We start from the raw sequence: 21,469 nt of genomic DNA on the forward strand, positions 1-21,469 counted from the left end.
TTATTTGTTGATTTGCAATAATTATTAATTTAATCAATGGAGTGAGTACAGGGAGATGCAAGGCAAACCATTTCATGTAAAGTGTACCTAGCTGAAGCTATTTTGTATCTCCCATCTCTGGTTAGGCTCTTATATATATATTCATGTTAACATATTGTCGATTATCCGTTATGCAGTAACAGATTTTTGATAAATATATTTATGGGAAAAAGACAGAAAATAATTGGGTACTCTCCATAATTCAATAGCTCGTAGATGTACCTTTAGTAGCCATAACTTTAAGAAATCATTTTCTGCATTTTTTTTTATCACTGTGGAAATTTATCCCACTCTTCTTTACAACATTGCTTTAGTTCATTGCGGTTTGTGCACAGCTCTCTTAAGGTCATGCCACAACAAGGCTTTGATAATTTTCTTTTTTAGTAATTCTGCTCTAAATTTGCTGCTGTGCTTGGGATCATTGTCTTGTTGCTTGTCCCAATTTCAGCCAAGCTGTAGCTGTCAAACAACATTTGACTCTAGAATACTTGGTCAACTGAATGATTACAAGGGCTGCAGTTTCTGTAGCTGTAAAAAACAACAACAACAAATCATCCCACCTCCACCACTGTGTTTGCCAGTTGGTATACTGTGTTTGTGCTGATATGCTCCATTTAATTTGTTAGATTTTCTTTGAATGTGGTGCCGATCATTATGGCTGAACATCTCCAATTTGGTCTTCCTTGTCCTTGTTCAAGATGTCAAGATGTCTTTGTTCAGATACAGCTTTGCAAACCTGAGCTGTGCTGCCTGTAAGGAAGAGCTAAGATACTGCGCAGGACCCTCAAGCTCCCAGGCCTCTGGTAGAGGACCCGAGCTTGAAGGATAAACCGCCCGCAGGGGCGTGCTGGGTGTTTTATATATATACTTATATATATACTTTCATTTAGTCATAGAGGACCCCCCAAAATATATATGACATAAGACAAATGTATATGACAAGATATGCAGGGTATTTTTAGCAATATATTCATATCAGAATGCTTATTTTTTGTTGTTGTTGTTTTTGTTGTTTTTTTTGCTGAACTGAGAGCATAAGGACACAGATTAAGAGGCCTGTGAGCCAGAAACATTTGCCAAGGTTCAGTCATACTTTCTGTAGCTCACTTTAATTTTCTTTTATGTGGATCATAGATCTTGGAATAAGGGAGCAGTAGTTCTTCTTTTCAATGGGTGAATTTCTTGCCTGTTTTCCCAGACCATATGTTACTAATGAGGCTTAAATGTGGCTTTGAGAATCACAGCTCCAGCTCATTATGCCAAATGTCTGAGGTGAAATAAAACATTTAATAATGAGATTACATATCCCTGTAACTGTCCTCATTGCCTTCAGTTTGATCAAAGCAGTTCGAAAATTTGATTAAATTATTAATGTTTTCAGGGTTTGTTGAACTGGAAAACTGAGTTCATGTGGTATTTCTGAAATATTTGTTTAAACAACGACATTCAACAAGCTGAACAATGGCTGAGTTATGAAAATGTCTCTGACATTAATATAATTGAAATTACTTCATGATAGGTTACCTCAATTCAGCTATGCAGAAATGGTAGCTTACACTAGATTGGACAGATAAAGTGCAGTAATTTGTATGTGTAGCTAACATTTAGGCATGGTTATTGTATTTGTGTAACTGTATATGACCTGTATGACAAATATTAAAACAAGTCTTTTCTATAATATGTCATGGCAGATAGGATCTGTACATATTACATTTCAATATTAATCCTATATTATTGATCAGTTGTCTATCATTTGGTTCACTAAAACTTTAAAACTATTATTCGTTAGATTTTGGCTGTCCATCAGGTTCACATCTGTTGTCTTTAGTGAAATAACTACTGGATACAGTGAACTTGATACATTAATGAAATTTTGTAGCTACATTCTAATGGTGTGCTCTAATTATTTCAATAACTTCACATGGTGCCTTGCTTCAGTAGAAACCTGCAACATTAGGGATATTCCCCACTAGTATCTTACCTTTGAATTTTGTGTCCAGCCATTTTACATGTGCTCTGTCAAGGTAAACAGTTTCTTGGTCACCTCCCTGACTAATGCCCTTCTATCCTAACAGCCCAGATTGGTTGGGTGGTCAGCTTTACAAAGAGTCCTGGTGGTTCCAAACTGCTTCCATTTACGAATGATGGAGGCTTCAGAGGTCGCAGATAATCCCTTTGATTTCATGGATTGGTTTGTGCTCTGATGTGCACTGTCAACAATGGGACTTTATATAGACAGGTGTGTTTTTCCAAATGATGTCCAATGAACTGTTGTAGAAACATCTAACAGATGGTTGGTGGAAATAGGATGTGCAAGAGATTTTAAGTGTCAAAGAAAATAAAAATAAAAGTGAATACTTTTTTTTTTTTGGAATAAGATATATACATGACAAAATATGGAACAAGTGAAGACAGATGCATATCTTTCATGGGTAACTTGACCCACTATTTCTGAACATGTGAAAAACTAACCATTGTTTTGCTGTTACTGTGAAGTATTTGGGAAGAGCTGGGATTCATTTACCATTCTGATGCATTTACAGCTATCTTTGGGGTGACCAGCTATTTAAAACCTGTAAACAAGTATGAATGGATTTCAATTCTGTTTGGAATATCATAGCAAAAGATTTAATACTACAGTAGCGGAAAAAAGGACTGCATTTGAGTTTTGGAAGGGAGAAATATGTGTTACATCTGGAGAGGGTAAGACTTCTCAACAATAACAGACATAATAAATTTGAGAAATCCTGGAATCGTGTGTTAACATTTTTGAATGGGAAAAAAATAATATGCTCTGTGTGAGCGTGTGTTTCTGTGTTACGTATTTATATTGTGTCTATACAAGATGTTGTGGCTATTGTTGTCAGATGTGCTGTTTGTCTTCCATTCGAAATACAATAAAAATTCTCCTTTTATCCTGTTTTCACCTTGTCCTGTTTTTTCTCATTGTATTTCCTTGTTCTGTGCTATTGCTGATTTGTTAAAAAATAATAAAAGAAAAAAATGAATAGAAATATTGACAAAAAAAAAGTTCAATTTTGGCTTTAGATGCAGTCAACAAAATCTGCCACAGTGTAAAAACTGTCAATGAATATTCAAACTCAAAGTCAGCAAATTATTGACTAAGCTGTAACCATTGTGTGGGGTAGAATAAAGTCCACAGCTTATTACAAATAAATGCGAGTATTGCATAAATATTCAGCATGATGTAGGCTGAATTACACTGATTCATGTTGTTTAGAAAGTTAACAAAAATAAGTTTGAATGAGATTTAAAAGTTTGACTTGAAGCAAGCCTTACAAATATAAAATAAGCGATAATAAGATCTGCACTCAGCTCTGATGCCCTTCAGTAAAGCACCTGACCTTGAAGAAGCTTATCGGAGGTGATTCACCCTCCGTCTCCAGAGATAAGGGGGATGTGGAATATATAATAAGACACTCCTGCAGCAAAGTGAAATATCCACTGTGAAATATCTTTATTTATGCACTAATGAAAGATGGACTTAGTCCAGTAAACACAATAACATGTTCATCATCATCACAGGGGATATGTACAAAACAACAAACGTTGCAGCACTGAAACCAGGAGTTTTTCCCCCTCTTTGGTCAAGAGGGCAATGTAAAAAACTAAGACTTCAGAATAAACAAGAGCTATTTTCTTTAAAAGAAGCTGTAACACCAAGTTGAATAACTGACTATAGTCATACAGATTGTTAATAAATGGCAAATTAGGTCAGTACCCAAGACATAATTTGGAGAATACTAATTTGACAGCATTAATTAGCACTTAGTGAGAGGTTAGTAATACGATGCTCCCTCTTTTGTGTTTTTTCTCAAAAACATCTTTTTAATTAACTAAAAACTTTTTAACATTTTACTGGAAAAATGGAAACTAACTTCACTCTTTATTAACAATTCTCTGTCGATGAGAGTATGGACCATACAGGTAAGAGTATTTTCGCTCTTTAGATATTTATTATAAATTTACTGATTTGGATCTTGCTCACTGTGTAGTATCATTACAGCATGTCCACGAATCATCATTCCCCACCTTTTAACATTAAATACTTTGCTGTTACATGACATTGTCATGCTTGTGTTACCTCAAACGTGGCAACTGATAGTTATTGCTTACAGCATCCAATCAATCTCAGAACAGCCACCATCTAACCATTAGATTATTATTTGCCATTTACTAACACTGTTGTGGTGAAATTCCAACTAGATTTTCAGTATATCCTTCAGTATATTCTTTGTACATCAAAATAAAACGCATGTTTTGTACACTTTGATTCACTTTGATAACCGTGTGCACATTGACTGGAATGATTGGTATGCTTTAATATGAACTGTTTAAATACAAAACAAAACTGAGTAATTCAGCATTGAATCTGGGATAATATACAGTTACCAGCTAATGCTAATTGGTGCACTGTAATGACGGGGCTGAACTTCAGGGAATCATACATACTTATTAGTGATCACTTAATCAACTAATGGACCGTCAAAGGCAGAGGAGTCAAGAATAGATCCAACCTGGCTTTCGTGTTCCGCTCCATGCAGGTTTTAAGTTAAAACAAGACACCCAAAGAGCTCATATGTTTTTTTTACTTTCAAGGTAAGCATTTAAAACCTCAACCAAGTATCCCCCTGATGCCCTGCTTAATCTCAGCATTATAAAAAATACATGCTCCCTTCTGAAAAATCGGCAGTATTGAGCTGCAGTTGGATCGTGCAGATATATTAACACTGGTCTGATTTTTCTCTGCAGAGGCGTTTACTTATCGTAGCTGTCTTCATGTTCTCAGTAAGTACAACTATACAACAAATGCCACTAAACTCACACACTCATACACACACACACACACACACACACACACACACACATATATACTGTATCTGATCAACTAGATAGAATGCACTTTGTCATGAAGTAACAATAAAACTCAATACTTTGACAAAACAAATTATTTTGTATTCCTACACAACATCAAATACAGTTTAAGGCAAAAATCAACAATTCTACAAGTAAAACAACCCAAAATTCAAAAACATACATCGAAAATATTTCTATTTACAATATTTGCTCATAGAAAAATATGTTCAACTTGCACAGATTTTTAAACATGACCACAATAAGACTCAATTCAACCTCAAGTGCACAAGACGGCATCTGATTTTATCACAAATCTATTGGTTCCAGGGCAGCTGTAATAAATGGACACAAGGGCATCCTGGTAGAACCGACAGGGATTGTGTCTATTATACAATTCTGCGAGCTACACAGCTAACATTGTATTGAAATATTGGGATTAAATATTTCAGAGAGAACTTGGTTTAATTTTTACACTTTCAGATACAAGAATGAGACTCAGCACAGCACAATGTGTGCACTTATCAACTGAAGTGGCTGTGCCATGAGCATTTGTTGTGGTTGGCTGGAGCCACACATGTTGTCTCTAACTAACTCTAATCTGACATTGCCTAACAGCTGGGGGATGGCCAGCGGTTGTGGCCCATTTGTGTTCTGCAGTGACCTCTACTTGCAAAGCAGTTACAGACTTTATAAGTCAGTTAGTTAAACCAACGCACCATGTTTTTTGTTTGAATGTTTGAAAATAAGAGGACATATTTAAAGTTTTTTTTATTCAGATATAACAACTTCTATACATAATAATTTATATAATCTTGTCACTTTTAGCACTTATTACCATGATTACTAAGTCTGCATGTCTTGTATAGTTTGATGCTATCTAAAGTGAGAATGACACAGTGTAAATGATAAAACACGTTTGAGATAAAAGTTATTTTTCCATGTTCTTTGTCGTGTTACTTTTTAGTGACATGAAGAAGCAATGTTGAAATATTTAAGCAGCAAATATTTAACTAGTTAAAATTCTGAATTTGACTGCGAAGAGTGTGGAGGTATTTAAACCCTGAAAAAGTGCACTGCAACTATCAGTCAACTACCAATCAATACTTGCCATGCTAATTATGCTTTCACTGTAATGATTTAGGCAAACATGTTTTGATCACCTTTTCACGGCTGTGTCTATCAATCAGAAAACATTTTCGGTAAAATTAACACTTTTCTATGAACTATTTATTCAGTCGTTCAGTAGTTACAGTAACCAACAAGCAGTGACAAGAAGTACAAATACACCAAAATGCATCTCTTTGTTTCTGAAGCTCGAACTGCAGCTAAATCGAGAGCCACTGCTGTGTAGTGCAAATGCAACCTCGGGGGTCGAGCCGTGCACACCACAGTACTTCAGCGGCTGCGGACCAGGTCTGAGGCAGCTGTCAGGTGGCATGTTCTGCCTGACTGGTTGAAGGGGAGGGCGGTGGGGGATGGGGGTGGGGTTGAACTAGTACTAAGCCAACCACAACGTGAGGGGAAACATCCAACAGTGTGAATAAAATAGAGGCAGAGGCAGGAGTTCAGAGAGGTTGGGTGTTTGGCGCTCTGGATTGCAGAGATTGAACTGAAATGTCACAGTGATTCTGTGTCCAGAGGCCCACACTGGGATAATGTGTGTTGAGTATTTACATCAGTGGAGTCAGTGCAGAAGTCATTCAGCGTGACCACCTCTCAGCACAGCAGTCTGAATAGGACCGTGGTACGTGCAGCATCTGTTAATCAGCTGCTAAGGCTGGAAAAGGGTCATAATAGCTTCAAGGTAGCCACAATCATCGTTTTTCATCCTCTGGAGCATGTGTGTGTTCATAAATATGTGTGTACAGTAACACTTTTAATTACATTCTTAGGTTTGACAGTGAGACACAACTGAAGCTTGACACAAACGTTGACAAAAATTGCTGCCGTCCTCGGCAGCTGGTTCACATTTAAGAAGACCGAGTGACCTTTTCCACCGAGCAGGTCAGGAAAAGGACCGAACAGGTGGCGAAGTGTACAGGGCCAAGCAGGAGGTAAAGAACAGGAGGATCCAAAGTACACATAGAGTAGGCAGAGGTGACGCTGTTAAATGAGAGGAAGGAGAGTTAGAGTTTTACTGTAACGCAGTTCTAATTTCCCATTTGCACAACTCAAATTACACAGACAACATTTCTAAATCAATATATGAGTGGATTTCAAGCATTAACAGACATTGCAGTTGAGCTTGCATAATCATTATCATGGCCAGATCTCCATTCAGTTCTGCTAGGGAACTGCTGCTAATAATAGCACCCATTACTCTGGTTGCCACAGGAATATGTGGTATTGAGAAAAAGAGAACGATTATTCCCCCGTTGTTCATTTTTCCCTTATTTTGTGCTCTTAGACTTATTTATGCATTTAAATTCAAAATGGCTCTCTGACTAAAAACATGAAGACTGCAAGTCAGATCAGATACAGCACAGAACATCATTTAATCAAGGTGGACGCTTATTGACTTTGCTGGAGCTCAACAGAAGTGAACAAAATCAATCTGGGTTTGCGTCATGGCTTTGCAGAGCCTCGCGCTGTTAAGATTAACACACAATGCAGGGAAGTAAAAGGTGAAAACTTACATTATTCAATGAGGATTAATGTGACAGTAAATAAAACATTACTTCGCAGACGTAACATGAGGAGGCGTATTACAGCAGCCTGATCATAGGCTGTCTGAAAGAGCCTGCCTACAGTTAGAAAGTGTGTGAAAATGTTTGCTTTGCAGAACACACAACACTGATTTTCCATTTTGCACAAAATGACAGGGCCACAATTAACTCTCACAAAGTGATACAAAGAGACTGGCTTTAATCTACACTAAATAATAAAAATTGGGGGACCAATGCATGCCACTGTTGTGCTGCTGAACACTCGACTGATGTTCAGTTTTAGGTTGGACTAATGGTGCAAATATTGAACTCTTTCTGCTTTCAGATCTAACAATGTTTTTCTTAATGTTCTTCTCATGAACGTTTTAAAAAAACAACACTAATCTGCCAAGTACTCCTTTGTTGTGATTTGATAACACAGACAACTAAAATGCTGTATTTTGAAAAGCTTGGACACTGTGGAAAAACTCAAAATAAAAACAAAAATGCAATGATTTGTAAATGTCACAAACCGATACTGAATTTCACAAAATAAATGTTTAAACTGAAATAAATTACTATATAAGAAACATAGTGGCTTGTTTTGAATTTGATGGAGCAACATATTGCAAAAAACATTTGGGTCCAGGCCATATTTGTCACTGTATAGCATTCCCTCTTCTTTTAACAACAGCCTGGGAACTGAGGAGACTACCTGCTGGTCTTTTAAGAGAGGAGCACTCTCCCAGTCTTATCCAATGTTAGATTACAGCTGCTCAACAGTTCTGGGCTTTGTTTGTCATATTTTCCTTTACATGATGCTCCAAATGTTTTCATTTGGTGAAAGGGCTGCACGGTCTTGCTGAAATATGCAAGGCCTTCCCTTAAAAAAGACATAGTCTGAAAGTTCCTGTTATTAAAAATTCAAAATGAGCTTTTATTTTTCTTATTTTGGGCGACCGTGGCTCAGGGGGTTGGGAATCGCATCTGTAACCGGAAGGTCGCCGGTTCGATCCCAGGGCTCTCTGTCCTGGTCGTTGTGTCCCTGGGCAAGACACTTTACCCTTCCGCCTACTGGTGTTGGCCAGAGGGGCCGATGGCGCAATATGGCAGCCTCGCTTCTGTCAGTCTGCCCCAGGGCAGCTGTGGCTACAACTGTAGCTTGCCTCCACCAGTGTATGAATGTGAGAGTGAATGAATAGTGGTATTGTAAAGCGCTTTGGGTCCCTTGAAAAGCGCTATATAAATCCAATCCATTATTATTATTTTGTCAAATATGTTTTCTATGTTCTATTTTGAGATTTCCAAATTATTGCGCTCTTTTATTTACATTTTACACAGCGTTGCAACTTTTTCAGAATTGGGTTTGTATATCTGAGACAACAGAGTCGACCAACCCAGAGGTGAAAGGTTTTCTCTATGTCACGTATTATTCCAAATGTTCCCTATTCAAGATGGATAGGCTAACAGTTTTCCTTCTGTTTTTTCCTTTTGTTTACGTTATAAGGTGTATGAGAGTCTCATATGGCTTTATGAGATTTGTAAATCATTCCATTCTGTTTTTCTAGCTCTGGACGGATCAGTCTAAGAGACCTGTGCCTCATTTGTCTGTGTTATTTCTCAGACACACTCTGCTGCACCTAACCACTGCACGTTAGCAAGATTATGCATAATAAACCCTCAATTTCCTAAGAAAACTGTGTTTCCATTTCAGCAAATATGCATGGAATACTGAACCAAGTCTATAAAGGAAAGTCTATAATCTGCAAAGGGCAGTAATATACTACACAATATGGGGCAATAATTTGTTTTGTTCAACCTGTAGCTTGTCCAGGATATAACTCCTTATAATAGGTCTCAGAATCGTATATACTGTCCTATACTAGCAAAATTGCAAAAAACTATAAGAAAAAAGCAAACAACAAATTGCAATGTTATAACCTGGAATATGGAATAAGATGTCACCTTGGCCCTGGACACTAAGACCCCTTTGTTCTCCTCTTCTGTCCTCCAGCAATCCTTTCATCTCTTGTCTCTTGTCAGGGAGTTGTATCTCCGCGATGCATGGAGGCTCGTCCCCAAGCACCTTGTCCTTGCCCTTGCCCTCCTCCTCCTCCGCCTCCCCCACCACCATGATCCTTATCCGATTCTGGTTGGCTCTGGGCTCGCTCAGGCTTAGGGTTGGGTGTGCACGGGGGGTCAGGTTGTTGGACTGACATGGTCCTGCGCAGGTGGGTTCGTTTACACAGAAAGTCAGGCTTCGCTGAGAGACCGAATGAACCTTTCCTTAAGACCATGCGAACTGAAGGAGATTTCTTAGGTCTGGCTCTGTGCCCAAACTGAAGAGTGGAGAGGTGCGCTGCATAACCTTCGCTCAGGAACTACACATACCACACAGGCAAAGAGTTAGAAAATCTGACAAGGAGAAGTGAGAAGATCAAAGTACATAAATGTAAATTGAACTACCTGGCACTGATTTTGGTACTTCTTCGAAGGTCTGCCAACAATATAAATTTGTGAGGGGCTGAGGCCTAGCATGTTGTAAACAGAAATGTCCTTCATGGAGCCATAGGCAGAGTTGATCTTAATGTGACACTGGTGAAAGAGAAAATAACCAGTCACACACGTGTGACATTTTGATTCAGCACATCCCAAAGCTACAAAATTGTGAGTGAGAGAGTGAGAAAGATCTCACTGTACGGCTTGGACCAAAAGGTCTTATTTGCTGTATATGTTAATGCCTATGTTAATGTCAGGATTTACCTCCTGGATGAGGTTCCTGAGGAAGATGGTCTTTTGTCGCAGTGGGTCATGAACTAAGCCCTCAGAAAAAAAGATCATCCCGTGGGGGAAATTGTGCTGCGAGAGCCAGGACACCACACGCTGTTTCTGCATATCAGGACGGCCTGTGATGTAGATGATCAAATATCCCAAGTCCTGCCAATGCCTGGATGTGAATGCATAAAATCAAGCACACATCAAAGTGAATAATTGTATCATGGTGGTATTATCACAGAGAGGATGCGCATAAATCCTTAAAACACTGAGAGCTCCAACAAAGCACGTGTATTGACTACTGAATTTGTATTTTCCTGTGAACCCTTCCACCTTCTCAAGATTTACATGTAGACATACAACCACACGCATGTATAATCAAAAAGGGTAATCAGTTACCTGACCACATCGACAGCTCCAGGACGGACCTTGGGGTCGCTGCCCATGATTGACACACTGGCAGCAAAAGAGCCATCAATGCTGAACACAACACACTCCATGCCCCTTGGTAACACAGTCAGGTAGGCCTCTGCACTAGTCTGATCCCCCCTGTGGATTGAAAAAAGGAGAAACTACATATTAAAAAAAATGAGAACTTAGTTGTTACTCCCTTCAAGGCCACTATTTATGCAGCATTATCCAGCAAGGAGCTCATACTCCAACACAGAGCATAAATAAATGAAATCTTTCTCTTCTTTCTACATCTTATTTGATAATACAGCGCTTTGTAAAGGGAATGCCACATGGATGCTTACTTGACTACCATTTTAATGGGATATACTCCTAGGCCAAGCTTCTTTGTCTTAGGTATTGTGTATGTGACTCTGCCACTGCTGTTGGTCACCTCTGTGTCAAAGTGCACCCAGCGGCCCGACTGAGGCTGTGTCATGAGCAGGATATCCACCTGAGAGGGGCAGGGGTATAACACATGCGATTAATTGATTAATGCCAGCCTAACAAAGAAACGCACACGCATCAACATAAATCATATCGCTGTTTTTCACCTTTTCTCCAGTCAGAGTGACCATATCCAAGGGGCCATACATGAAGCGACCAACCAGAGTCTGGGGTCCATCCTCGGTGGCAATGACATCATTCACCCTGTGGTTTGCTGTGACGTTCTGCAGTTAGTGACAAGAACTACCTCCATTATTCAGGACACAAATGTAACACGTAAGCCTTTACGGCAACAACAGTTTGTCTCTGGCGCGCTACCCTGGAGTAAATTTTATGACTCATGCTGAAATGTGATTAGAAGTAACAGAAAAAAGAATCAGTGTCAGAGTTCAAATTAAAAAATTTAAAGGATATTATTGCATAAAAAATATATCTAAACGGGGTGAGAGCTCATTCCACCAGGGGGATGGCAACCTCATGGGCTCTTTTTAAAGAGGTGCCTGTAGCTGATATTTGTGCGGCAGCTAGTTGGGCATCACCGCACACTTTTGTGCGGTTTTATCGGTTGGACGTTACAGCCCCTTCGGTGGCTCATGCTGTCCTTTCTGCTGGGTCTACCACTCACTAAGGATGTGGTGGTCTGATTCCGGTTCGGTGGCTGCTCTGTGGGGCGTGTATATATGTCCCATACTTATGTGTTGTACCGAGTGAATCGACTGAAAGGGAACGAATAGTTATGTCTATAACTTCTGTTCCCTGAAGGAGAGGAACGAGGTACAACACAAGGTGGCCCCACTGAGCAGTTTGGCTCGGTGAAGAGCGGCTATCGAACTGAGGGATGACTGTGATGACAGCGGCTACTTGTGCAGGCGGGGCCGTGCGCTTGTCATCACACGTCATCTGCCTTAAAGGCGTGATTAAAGGTTTCTTCAGCCAGGACACGCGAGGGCGTGATATCCCATACTTATGTGTTGTATCTCGTTCCTCTCCTTCAGGGAACAGAAGTTATAGACATAACTATTCGTTTTTCAAGGTTTGTGCTGTATCTAAGGGAACGTCTTCTGTGGATTTAAGATTTCTTGATTCTCTGTCATGTAATCTGAGATGACTCCACAAGAGTAAGTCTGCCTCATCATTTGTTGCAGGACACCTTGCTCCACCTGTAGCTGAGGATTTCTTTATGATTAAGGGTTTATTGTCCGGGGATATGATTAAGCTCTGCAAAGTGAATTTATGAACAGATGCCTTCCTGATGGTAATGTATAATGTATAAGAAACAGAACATCTAAAGCACCTGAACTATTGTGAACGTCCACCAAAATCAGTCGTCACTTTTGTCTGTACATGGCCTGTCTTTACAAGCCTTTGAGACAAACACAATCAGAGGGAATGAGATGAAAAATAGCCATAAATTTCCTGCTTTCATGCCCTGTTTTTCCAAATTTCCAAGTCCAGCCAAATACTGCTGAAGAGTGCACTGTGGGACCTTACAGAAAAGCATGCTAACTCCCTATTAAGCTTCCTTGTCATGTTCTATTCTCCATATTGCACTATTCAGTGAGTACCTCCAAGTGTGCCAGCAGTGGAACACTAATCCCTAAATCTCTTCTTGCTGAGATGGTTGCATTTTAATAGCATATTATGAGCGCGCTAATGTATAATTTTGTGGGTCACCATGACAGAAACTGTAATTTTCCCTCCCTAACGTCTCTGTCATTTCTGCAACCTCAACGTTATACTGAAGAATTTTAACAGCATACAGTGCAAGTTTTATCAGCCTCACGAAGCTAGTATTTCAATTTTGGATTTATGTTTGTACACTGTAACAATAATTGATCAAAATAAATTATCAAAGGGGCCAACTTCTATAAATAAAATATCACAGGTGTACAGCCACACGCGCAAACAAAAGCAGCAGCAACGATAAATTTATTAACTCAATCGTTGTTTACTGGGGTTGTTTCATCAGGATTAAGAGGCTCAGATGACATTTCATTTACTTGAAAATGTTCTGTTGTTTATTGACAACACTCAGTGAAAGATAATGGAGCATCTGCACATGACAAATACAGCTAAATGCTAATGTGATCAACCATGTTGTTGTTGTGCTTTACCGTCTCACCACATCGGCTAATGATAATTGATTTAAAGGATGTGACATCTAACAACGAAGTTCAATGTTTCCAGCTGCTATCCCGCATTAGCTTTGTCAACAGTTAATTGTCTGCCAGCAAGAGGCGTCACTTACTCATCCTGTGATGGCAATGCAGAGAGAGAACATGTAAATATATATGTGCATACCTGTGCGTGTACATGCACCAGCATACAGTTTAACAAGATCCCAGCCTGCAGCTATGTGACTTGAGTGCATCACATGGCTCAGCATAGATTTATTTTTTGTGTCATGAACTCTGTGTGGTATATGTATAAACAATACGAACAAGCAACTTGTGGCTAATGACACCATCAACTTACAGACAAAACTATGGAGGACACGAGTTAGTGAGTCAGACACCTGCCTGTTAAAGAGCAACACACGAGAAGCAACACACGAAACAACTGCCACAGTAGTGGTCCCTCTCCAGCTGTGACAAAGGCCTCTTACCACAGCAAGAAACCTTTGAAATAGTTGCCAAATCTCTCCGAATAGCATCGCCCTGCAACAGATCATCTGGCTGTGCCCGGACTGAATCGGCATGGGGCTGCTTTAAATCTACACGTACCGACTCGTATCCAGGACGGGGGCAACTGCTTTGAGCACTAACATAAGAATCACATCACTTAGCTGAGGTGAGGCATGAACAAGTCGACACCGAGAAAAAGAAAACCTTCAAACTCAAATATAGTTATGTTTCCATGGCTATTCGGTTCTATTTATAGCCACATGAAAAGCAAGCAGGCACTAATTTTGTGTTTTTAGAAAAGGGATAGCAATGTGACCTTGATTATTCTACTCGGCAGGGTTCAGGAACATCGAGCAATTGTATGCGTCTGCCTGCATCAGTGATTCAAGGTGAATGTGTGGGAGTATTTTAAGATTTTTCCAGCTTCAGATCATTCATGGAGGCCAAAGACTTAACTACTACAGCTTCAGCCGTCTGTAATACCCGTATTTTAACCCTGATTAAGTGCATGTTACAAATTAGGGAAAGATGACTGAAATCAGATTTTGTCTACTTAGAACTTTTACACCCTTTTTGTGTCACTTCATCTGCATCTTGCAATCGAACCCAGTTGTTGCAAACAAAGGCATTTAATTTTTCTTTTTTAATTTGGATCAACATGCCATCGTTGGTCCATGCCTTAAAGGCACAGCCAATCTCTTAACCACCAGATTTCTGGCTGGCAAACCTGAGGCTCATCACCTAATCAACACCCTGCAGTATATATACACTAGCTCGCAGATTGTTCGTTCAATTGTTGTGGTAGAGAGGAGCCTTTCTCGTTTCCCAAACGCTTGCTCTGATCGCTAGTTTGCTAACCTGCTATCTTTGCGCCCTAGGTTTCCTGTGTGAGCCAGCCAAACCTGTGTCAACTCTGTCTGCTGATTGATTCGAAAGCTTGCCAACCCTGCCTGCCACTCTACACGTCTACAGTCTTTGCCAGTGTCAGCCACAGCTGAAAAAGCCTTTTAACTAGACTCTAGGATCATCTTTTTAGTCAGCCAATTCTTGATTCCCAAAACACTGAACATCACGTTAATCTGGTATTAAGTTATATACATCCAAAAAAAGGGGAATTTTAATTTTTTACCCTTAGTTTGACATGTGTCCTCCTTCTAAGCCACTTCTCACGGGGACCAGAGGGTGAGAAAGGAGCCGAGTCCAAGTTGTCTGCTTCCTTTGCCTTTAAGCAGTCACATCGCATGAGCTGTTAATGAATACAAAAATATTTAAAATAAGAACAGGCATTTCCATAAGATAACACAGGTTTGTTTAACAGTAATGCCACTACTGTGATGGTGGCATTACTGTTAGCTGATATACTGACGAACAGTGCATCTAAAGCCTTAAAAGAGGTTCATGGTGTTTCTAATTCACAGTTTTGTAGAGAATTACTGCATATTGCTTGACTGAGGCTCTGCTTATCATTTTTGACCAGGTGGCCTAAACATCAAGAGAGAGTTTCCATAAAGACAGCAACAGAAAGTCTGACAAATGACTTTTCACACAACTTTTACATTCTGTTACAAATCGTAAATATTCTGCAGCACAAATGATGCTGTACGCCAAGGTTTATTAAATTCCTAATGACTTCAATAGAGCTTTGTTTACTTTGTGCATCTCTAAATCGTCTCCACTGTCTCACAAAGGCAACACACAGCAGATCGAGCCAACACGAAAAGATTTCTTTTCCCTATGGAAGCTCTGCTTTCTAATCATCTGTTTTAAAAGAGTGCCAGTGTTTCTAGAAGTTTTTCATAAGAAATAATGTGATTAAAAAGATGTTTTTCAGATGTATTTACTGGCATAGTGTTCATTGGTGTCTGAGGAGTTACAGATTCTCCTTATCCTTGTTATCATAGGTTAAAGCTGAACTGCCCATAATATTTTTATGGGCAGTTCAGTGGGCAAAATGTGGCATAAACCTTGTCAAGGTTCATTGCTTAATTCCAGCTTTACTGCTAGAAATATATACTGCCAGCATGTTAAGACTCTCCTGACCAAATGATGGGTCCGTATGACTAATTAAAGTTGAGGATGGTAATATGGAAATGACTACAGCTGAGCCTAAGCTGAGAACATATTTGCAGACTTTTGAAATCCTAACCAAAGAGTTGGCAGCACACATACATTTTCAAACTTTTGTAGATTTCAGTCATACGCTTATTGAATTTATTTATAAAGCAGACTAAACCACAAAATCAGACATGTCCATATTTATGTCATATCAAAGAGCAAGCTTGATAAAAGGGTTTCAGTTTGTCAGAGGCTCAGCTGTGATGGGTCAGATGAATCCTGAACAGCTTCACATAAGATCAAGCACGTCAAGTGTAACTTTGCCTTGTTTTGCACATCATGTGTGTGTGTGCATGTGTGTAAAAGAGTCCTTTAGAGAGTCCTATTTCATGATTTCATGCTGACAGCTGAAAAGTTAGGCAGCATCTACAACATATGCTGAACAGAGTTTCATGTCTGGACAAAAATGTGAAGTTTGACTGGTTGTGGTTGTTGTGGACTTTTGGAATCAGATCAAACTCAAATGGCTGAGTTCCTCACATGCCATCCATTCAATTACAGTGAAGCATGCTCCCATTTACAGTACAGCTGAACCTTTTTCTTCATCTCTGCTAGTCTGAGCGTGAACGATTCTCTGCGTTCTGAATTAGCCTTGTGATAGACAGGTGACCTCTCCAGGGTGCAGCCCTCCTCTTGGCCTGTTACAGCCGGGATAGTATTCAGGCGATCCACGTGACCCTGAATTGGATGAGTGGTTAAGAAAACGGATGGATGGACTATCTCCTAGTGTGACAAATAGGTCAAGTCATTGTATGCTCTTTGAATTACACATTGTATGAAATGTTTTACATTAATAAACTCTTTCTCTTTTGTCCTGTTATGTAGAGAACAGGACAGTTTATTGTTTTAAGCACACTGCATGAAATGCCAGTGCATGAGTCTAAAAACGCCACAGTTTATTCTTATAATGTTAAGATACACTGTTTCCAACTTGACACCTCTGCTCATTATCTCCATGTCCTACCTCCCACACCTTTATCGTTGTTTTTGTTGCTATATTGAACTGCTTTAGAGAGCTGAACTTGTTTTTGGTCTATCTCTCAGAAAGAGTCCAGTGGATGACGCTTTTAGATATTTAAATACAGTTAGGTAAAAAGAAAGTACAGCCTCTGTCATTTTACATATTATGATATAATACAACCACAATTCCAAAAAAGAGTCGCGAATAAAAACAGAATGCAATGATTTGAAAAGGAACTGGCAGCAATTTACCATCTAATTTCCTTTGGAAACAGTAAGTGTGTACATAGACAGAACGAGGATGGATAGGTGGATGTGTTTGTATTTTTAAAAAATGATGATGGTTCTTTATTTATATAGGCAATAGGCAATTTATATTTCATCATTTGCAGGGAATGAGTGAAAATAAGATTGAAAATATCATCAGAAGTTCAAAGAATCCAACGAAAACAAAAAGCATACCTCATCTAGTGATCATGTCCAGATCAAAGCTGTGATTAAGGGTATAAGTGAGCTGCAGGATTTAGTTAGTCTTCAATTTGAGCTGCAAAAACAGCCATTTTCGAGAACACTAGTTTATTAAATATGCTGTGGAGAAAACAATACTGTTATTAGTAAGGCTCTCTCACCTGCCGAAGAACAAAAGCTGCCACGTCAGTGGACTCCCAGTAGGAGGCGTGAAAAAGGTGAGGCAGAGCCACTGTTGGAAACGCAGTCAGCACATCAGGGCAGTACAGAGCATAGTCCAGCCTCTTGGAGCCCCACCAACTACTGGAAACTGAAACATAAACACACATCCTCATACTTAGATGGGGGAACTGAGGTCACTTTAAAAGCTGTGAAAGCTCATCAACTTGAATTAATCTCCAGAAGACAAATGGAAGACGACGGCGTGGCCTTTCTGTCTCTTTGTTTTCCTCCCACTCACTGTTAGCGATGGTGTTTCCAAGTTGGCCCATGGAGCAAATCGACATTTCACTTTCCACACTGGTCACACTGGCTCTACGCCCCCCCTCTTCTCCTCCTCCTTCAGTGTCGGTCTCAGAGGACTGCTGCGAAGTCGGCCCTCCATGAGTTTGCTCACCTTCCAAAAACACATTTGGATGACTTTGGATACTGTCTGCTATAGAGGGAGGGGGGAAAGGAGAAATACAAGAACAAATGGAGAGGGAAGAAGAAAGGAAATGCTTTGATTACAACAATTGACTGGTCTGAATCTTTAAATCAATGCTGCTATTTGCCTAATAAGCCAGGTTCTCGCTGTGTATTGACTTGCTTTGCATTTTATAAAGCAAAACCAAAGACAAGCACTATGTATAAGTGTGATAACAGACGAAAAGCTTGTTCCACACTTTGTGGGTTTGAATCAATTTATTAGACTGTATTTGGCATTAGCTTTGGGAGCCAGAAAGCATCTTGCTCTTGGTTCCTGCGGAAAAGTAGAATAATTTATCAGGTTGAGTTCCTCGTTTCCCCCAGCAAGGCTCTACACTGCATTTTCCTATTTGTTCTGTCTTAATACTGAAGATCCCAGAGACCTCGTTTCACTAGACATCCCAAACATAACAGTTTTCTCTCACAGACCCTAAAAGAAAAAGCATCATATGATTATTAATTCAGACAGCAGAGAGGCAAAGGCCTATCAGCTCTGTTCATTAGCACATTTATCTTAACAGCTATAAAAGATTCAGGACAAAAGGAGATTGACGCTGAATGTAACAGAGCTTCTACCTGAGAATATTCTCTGACAAGCTGAACAACAGCAGCAAAAGAAAAACAGCTAAAGGCTCATCTCTTTGTTTGAGAATGCTCCCTTGATGTTTTCTGCTTTGACCTATACTATAAAACTTTTTTATCTCTTGAGAGTACTGATTATCCTATTACCGAAGCCATTTTTTATGAAAGTAGAATGGCAACTACAAACCCACCATTACATCTCTATCTCTCTTTCTCTCCTGAGAGCAAATCAGAACACATCGTGTCTGGGCTGGTCTTTGATCGGCACTTCGGATACAGCATACCCTTCACAGTTTCTTCTATCAGTTTACTTCTACTTGTGCCAAACATAAACATTAACATTACAGATAAACATCTGTGGACATTGTGGATGCCTGCCTCTATTCAGTATCTTCAAATGGCCGTGATGTGTCAAAGTCATTATCCAGAATTTTCAGTTTGTTTCACAGCTTGTTATGCTCACGTTAGCCCTTTCTCTGCTGTTGGATGGCTATAAATATGCCAGCAGATGAAGTCCCATGTTGCCTGTTTGGTTTGAGAAGGATGAGCAACTGCAGCAGAATACAGATTAACTGCGGCTCTCAGAAACATGGGGGAGAATCAGCTGCGGTTAACGAATCCCCGCAGTCGAGGCAAAGAATAGTCCACATTCGGTCTGTTAGGAAGATGATGAAGAAATCTGACACATACTCTGTACTTATCAGTGCCGGGCATCTGATTGCCAAATTTTCTGTGTCACAGGTCTGTGTTATGTGAATATATGTGGGAAGAAAAGACATTTCTAGATGAGAAGGGAAAAATGTAACTGTTCAGTATTTTAGGGGTGTTTTAAATGAAGTCTACCAGTTTAAAATATAACTTCAATGTTGTGTTACATAAACACATTTGTGTGGTGATGAGCATGTGGGGTCCTGGATTTGTTTGAAAATGCAGTCTTTTAACAGATAACTACTCAAATCTTTGCAGTTCGCATTACTGGACATTGTTTTTACTTATGGCAATTTTTTTTTTAAGGATATGTACTGGGGATGACACAACGATTCAAAAACAGGATTGTTATCTAACACCCGATTCTATCTAGGACCACAACAAGTGGGATTTAATCTTTAGTTTGCTGTGGAGAGCAATCTTTCATTATCGGTCCCCAACTGAGTAAAAACTGCAAAACAAAAACGCCTAAATGTCACAGTCCTATGGTTCTGTTCTTTTGTTCTTTTTCTTGTGAACTCGTGTTTGAGTTTCATTGTTATTCCAGTTTTTGTATTTTGATTGCTGATTCGAGTTCTTTTTCAGTATCGCTCTTTGTTTTCGAGTCCCAGCTTTTGTTTATCATTTATACAGGGAGTGCAGAATTATTAGGCAAATGAGTATTTTGTCCACATCATCCTCTTCATGCATGTTGTCTTACTCCAAGCTGTATAGGGGCAGGGGCAGGGATAGCTCATTAGGTAGAGTGGTGGCCCCATGATCGGAAGGTCGGGGGTTCGACTCCACTGAACGGCTACCCTGAGGTACCCCTGAGCAAGGTACCGTCCCTACACACTGCTCCCCGGGCGCTGCATTGGTGGCTGCCCACTGCTTCACTGGGTGAATGGGTTAAATGCAGAGGAACTATTTCCCTATGGGGACTAACACACACACTTTATAGGCTCGAAAGCCTACTACCAATTAAGCATATTAGGTGATGTGCATCTCTGTAATGAGAAGGGGTGTGGTCTAATGACATCAACACCCTATATCAGGTGTGCATAATTATTAGGCAACGTCCTTTCCTTCGGCAAAATGGGTCAAAAGAAGGACTTGACAGGCTCAGAAAAGTCAAAAATAGTGAGATATCTTGCAGAGGGATGCAGCAGTCTCAAAATTGCAAAGCTTCTGAAGCATGAGCATCGACCAATCAAGCGTTTCATTCAAAATAGTCAACAGGGTCGCAAGAAGCGTGTGGAAAAACCAAGGTGCAAAATAACTGCCCATGAACTGAGAAAAGTCAAGCGTGCAGCTGCCAAGATGCCACTTGCCACCAGTTTGGCCATATTTCAGAGCTGCAACATCACTGGAGTGCCCAAAAGCACAAGGTGTGCAATACTCAGAGACATGGCCAAGGTAAGAAAGGCTGAAAGACGACCACCACTGAACAAGACACACAAGCTGAAACGTCAAGACTGAGCCAAGAAATATCTCAAGACTGATTTTTCTAAGGTTTTATGGACTGATGAAATGAGAGTGAGTCTTGATGGGCCAGATGGATGGGCCCGTGGCTGGATTGGTAAAGGGCAGAGAGCTCCAGTCCGACTCAGACGCCAGCAAGGTGGAGGTGGAGTACTGGTTTGGGCTGGTATCATCAAAGATGAGCTTGTGGGGCCTTTTCAGGTTGAGGATGGAGTCAAGCTCACCTCCCAGTCCTACTGCCAGTTTCTGGAAGACACCTTCTTCAAGCAGTGGTACAGGAAGAAGTCTGCATCCTTCAAGAAAAACATGATTTTCATGCAGGACAATGCTCCATCACACGCGTCCAAGTACTCCACAGCGTGGCTGGCAAGAAAGGGTATGAAAGAAGAAAAACTAATGACATGGCCTCCTTGTTCACCTGATCTGAACCCCATTGAGAACCTGTGGTCCATCATCAAATGTGAGATTTACAAGGAGGGAAAACAGTACACCTCTCTGAACAGTGTCTGGGAGGCTGTGGTTGCTGCTGCACGCAATGTTGATGGTGAACAGATCAAAACACTGACAGAATCCATGGATGGCAGGCTTTTGAGTGTCCTTGCAGAGAAAGGTGGCTATATTGGTCGCTGA

General features: G+C 40.1%; 1 protein-coding gene across 3 annotated transcripts in view; it reads right to left on the bottom strand.

Moving 5' to 3' along the window:
- Positions 1-3,493: 3,493 nt before the first annotated feature.
- Positions 3,494-21,469, bottom strand: part of pitpnm3 (PITPNM family member 3) — a 110,870-nt gene continuing 92,894 nt past the window's right edge. For 2 of the 3 annotated variants that reach the window (XM_085430433.1, XM_085430431.1), the window contains exons 11-20: positions 17,862-18,056; positions 17,563-17,711; positions 14,988-15,104; positions 11,342-11,458; positions 11,093-11,241; positions 10,737-10,886; positions 10,326-10,509; positions 10,029-10,157; positions 9,528-9,943; positions 3,494-7,020 (exon numbers count right to left, since the gene is read on the bottom strand). In XM_085430433.1, coding sequence (XP_085286559.1) covers positions 9,602-9,943; positions 10,029-10,157; positions 10,326-10,509; positions 10,737-10,886; positions 11,093-11,241; positions 11,342-11,458; positions 14,988-15,104; positions 17,563-17,711; positions 17,862-18,056 — 1,532 coding nt within the window. In that variant the 3' untranslated portion in view covers positions 3,494-7,020; positions 9,528-9,601. Of the gene's footprint in view, positions 7,021-9,503; positions 9,944-10,028; positions 10,158-10,325; positions 10,510-10,736; positions 10,887-11,092; positions 11,242-11,341; positions 11,459-14,987; positions 15,105-17,562; positions 17,712-17,861; positions 18,057-21,469 lie in introns of all 3 variants that reach the window. The other variant, XM_085430432.1, reaches the window with a different exon arrangement.

This window comes from Copadichromis virginalis, linkage group LG14 (genome assembly GCF_057382275.1).
Source record: "Copadichromis virginalis isolate Kocher_CV1m ecotype Utaka linkage group LG14, C_Virginalis_male_GT1.1, whole genome shotgun sequence".
Taxonomy (NCBI): domain Eukaryota; kingdom Metazoa; phylum Chordata; class Actinopteri; order Cichliformes; family Cichlidae; genus Copadichromis; species Copadichromis virginalis.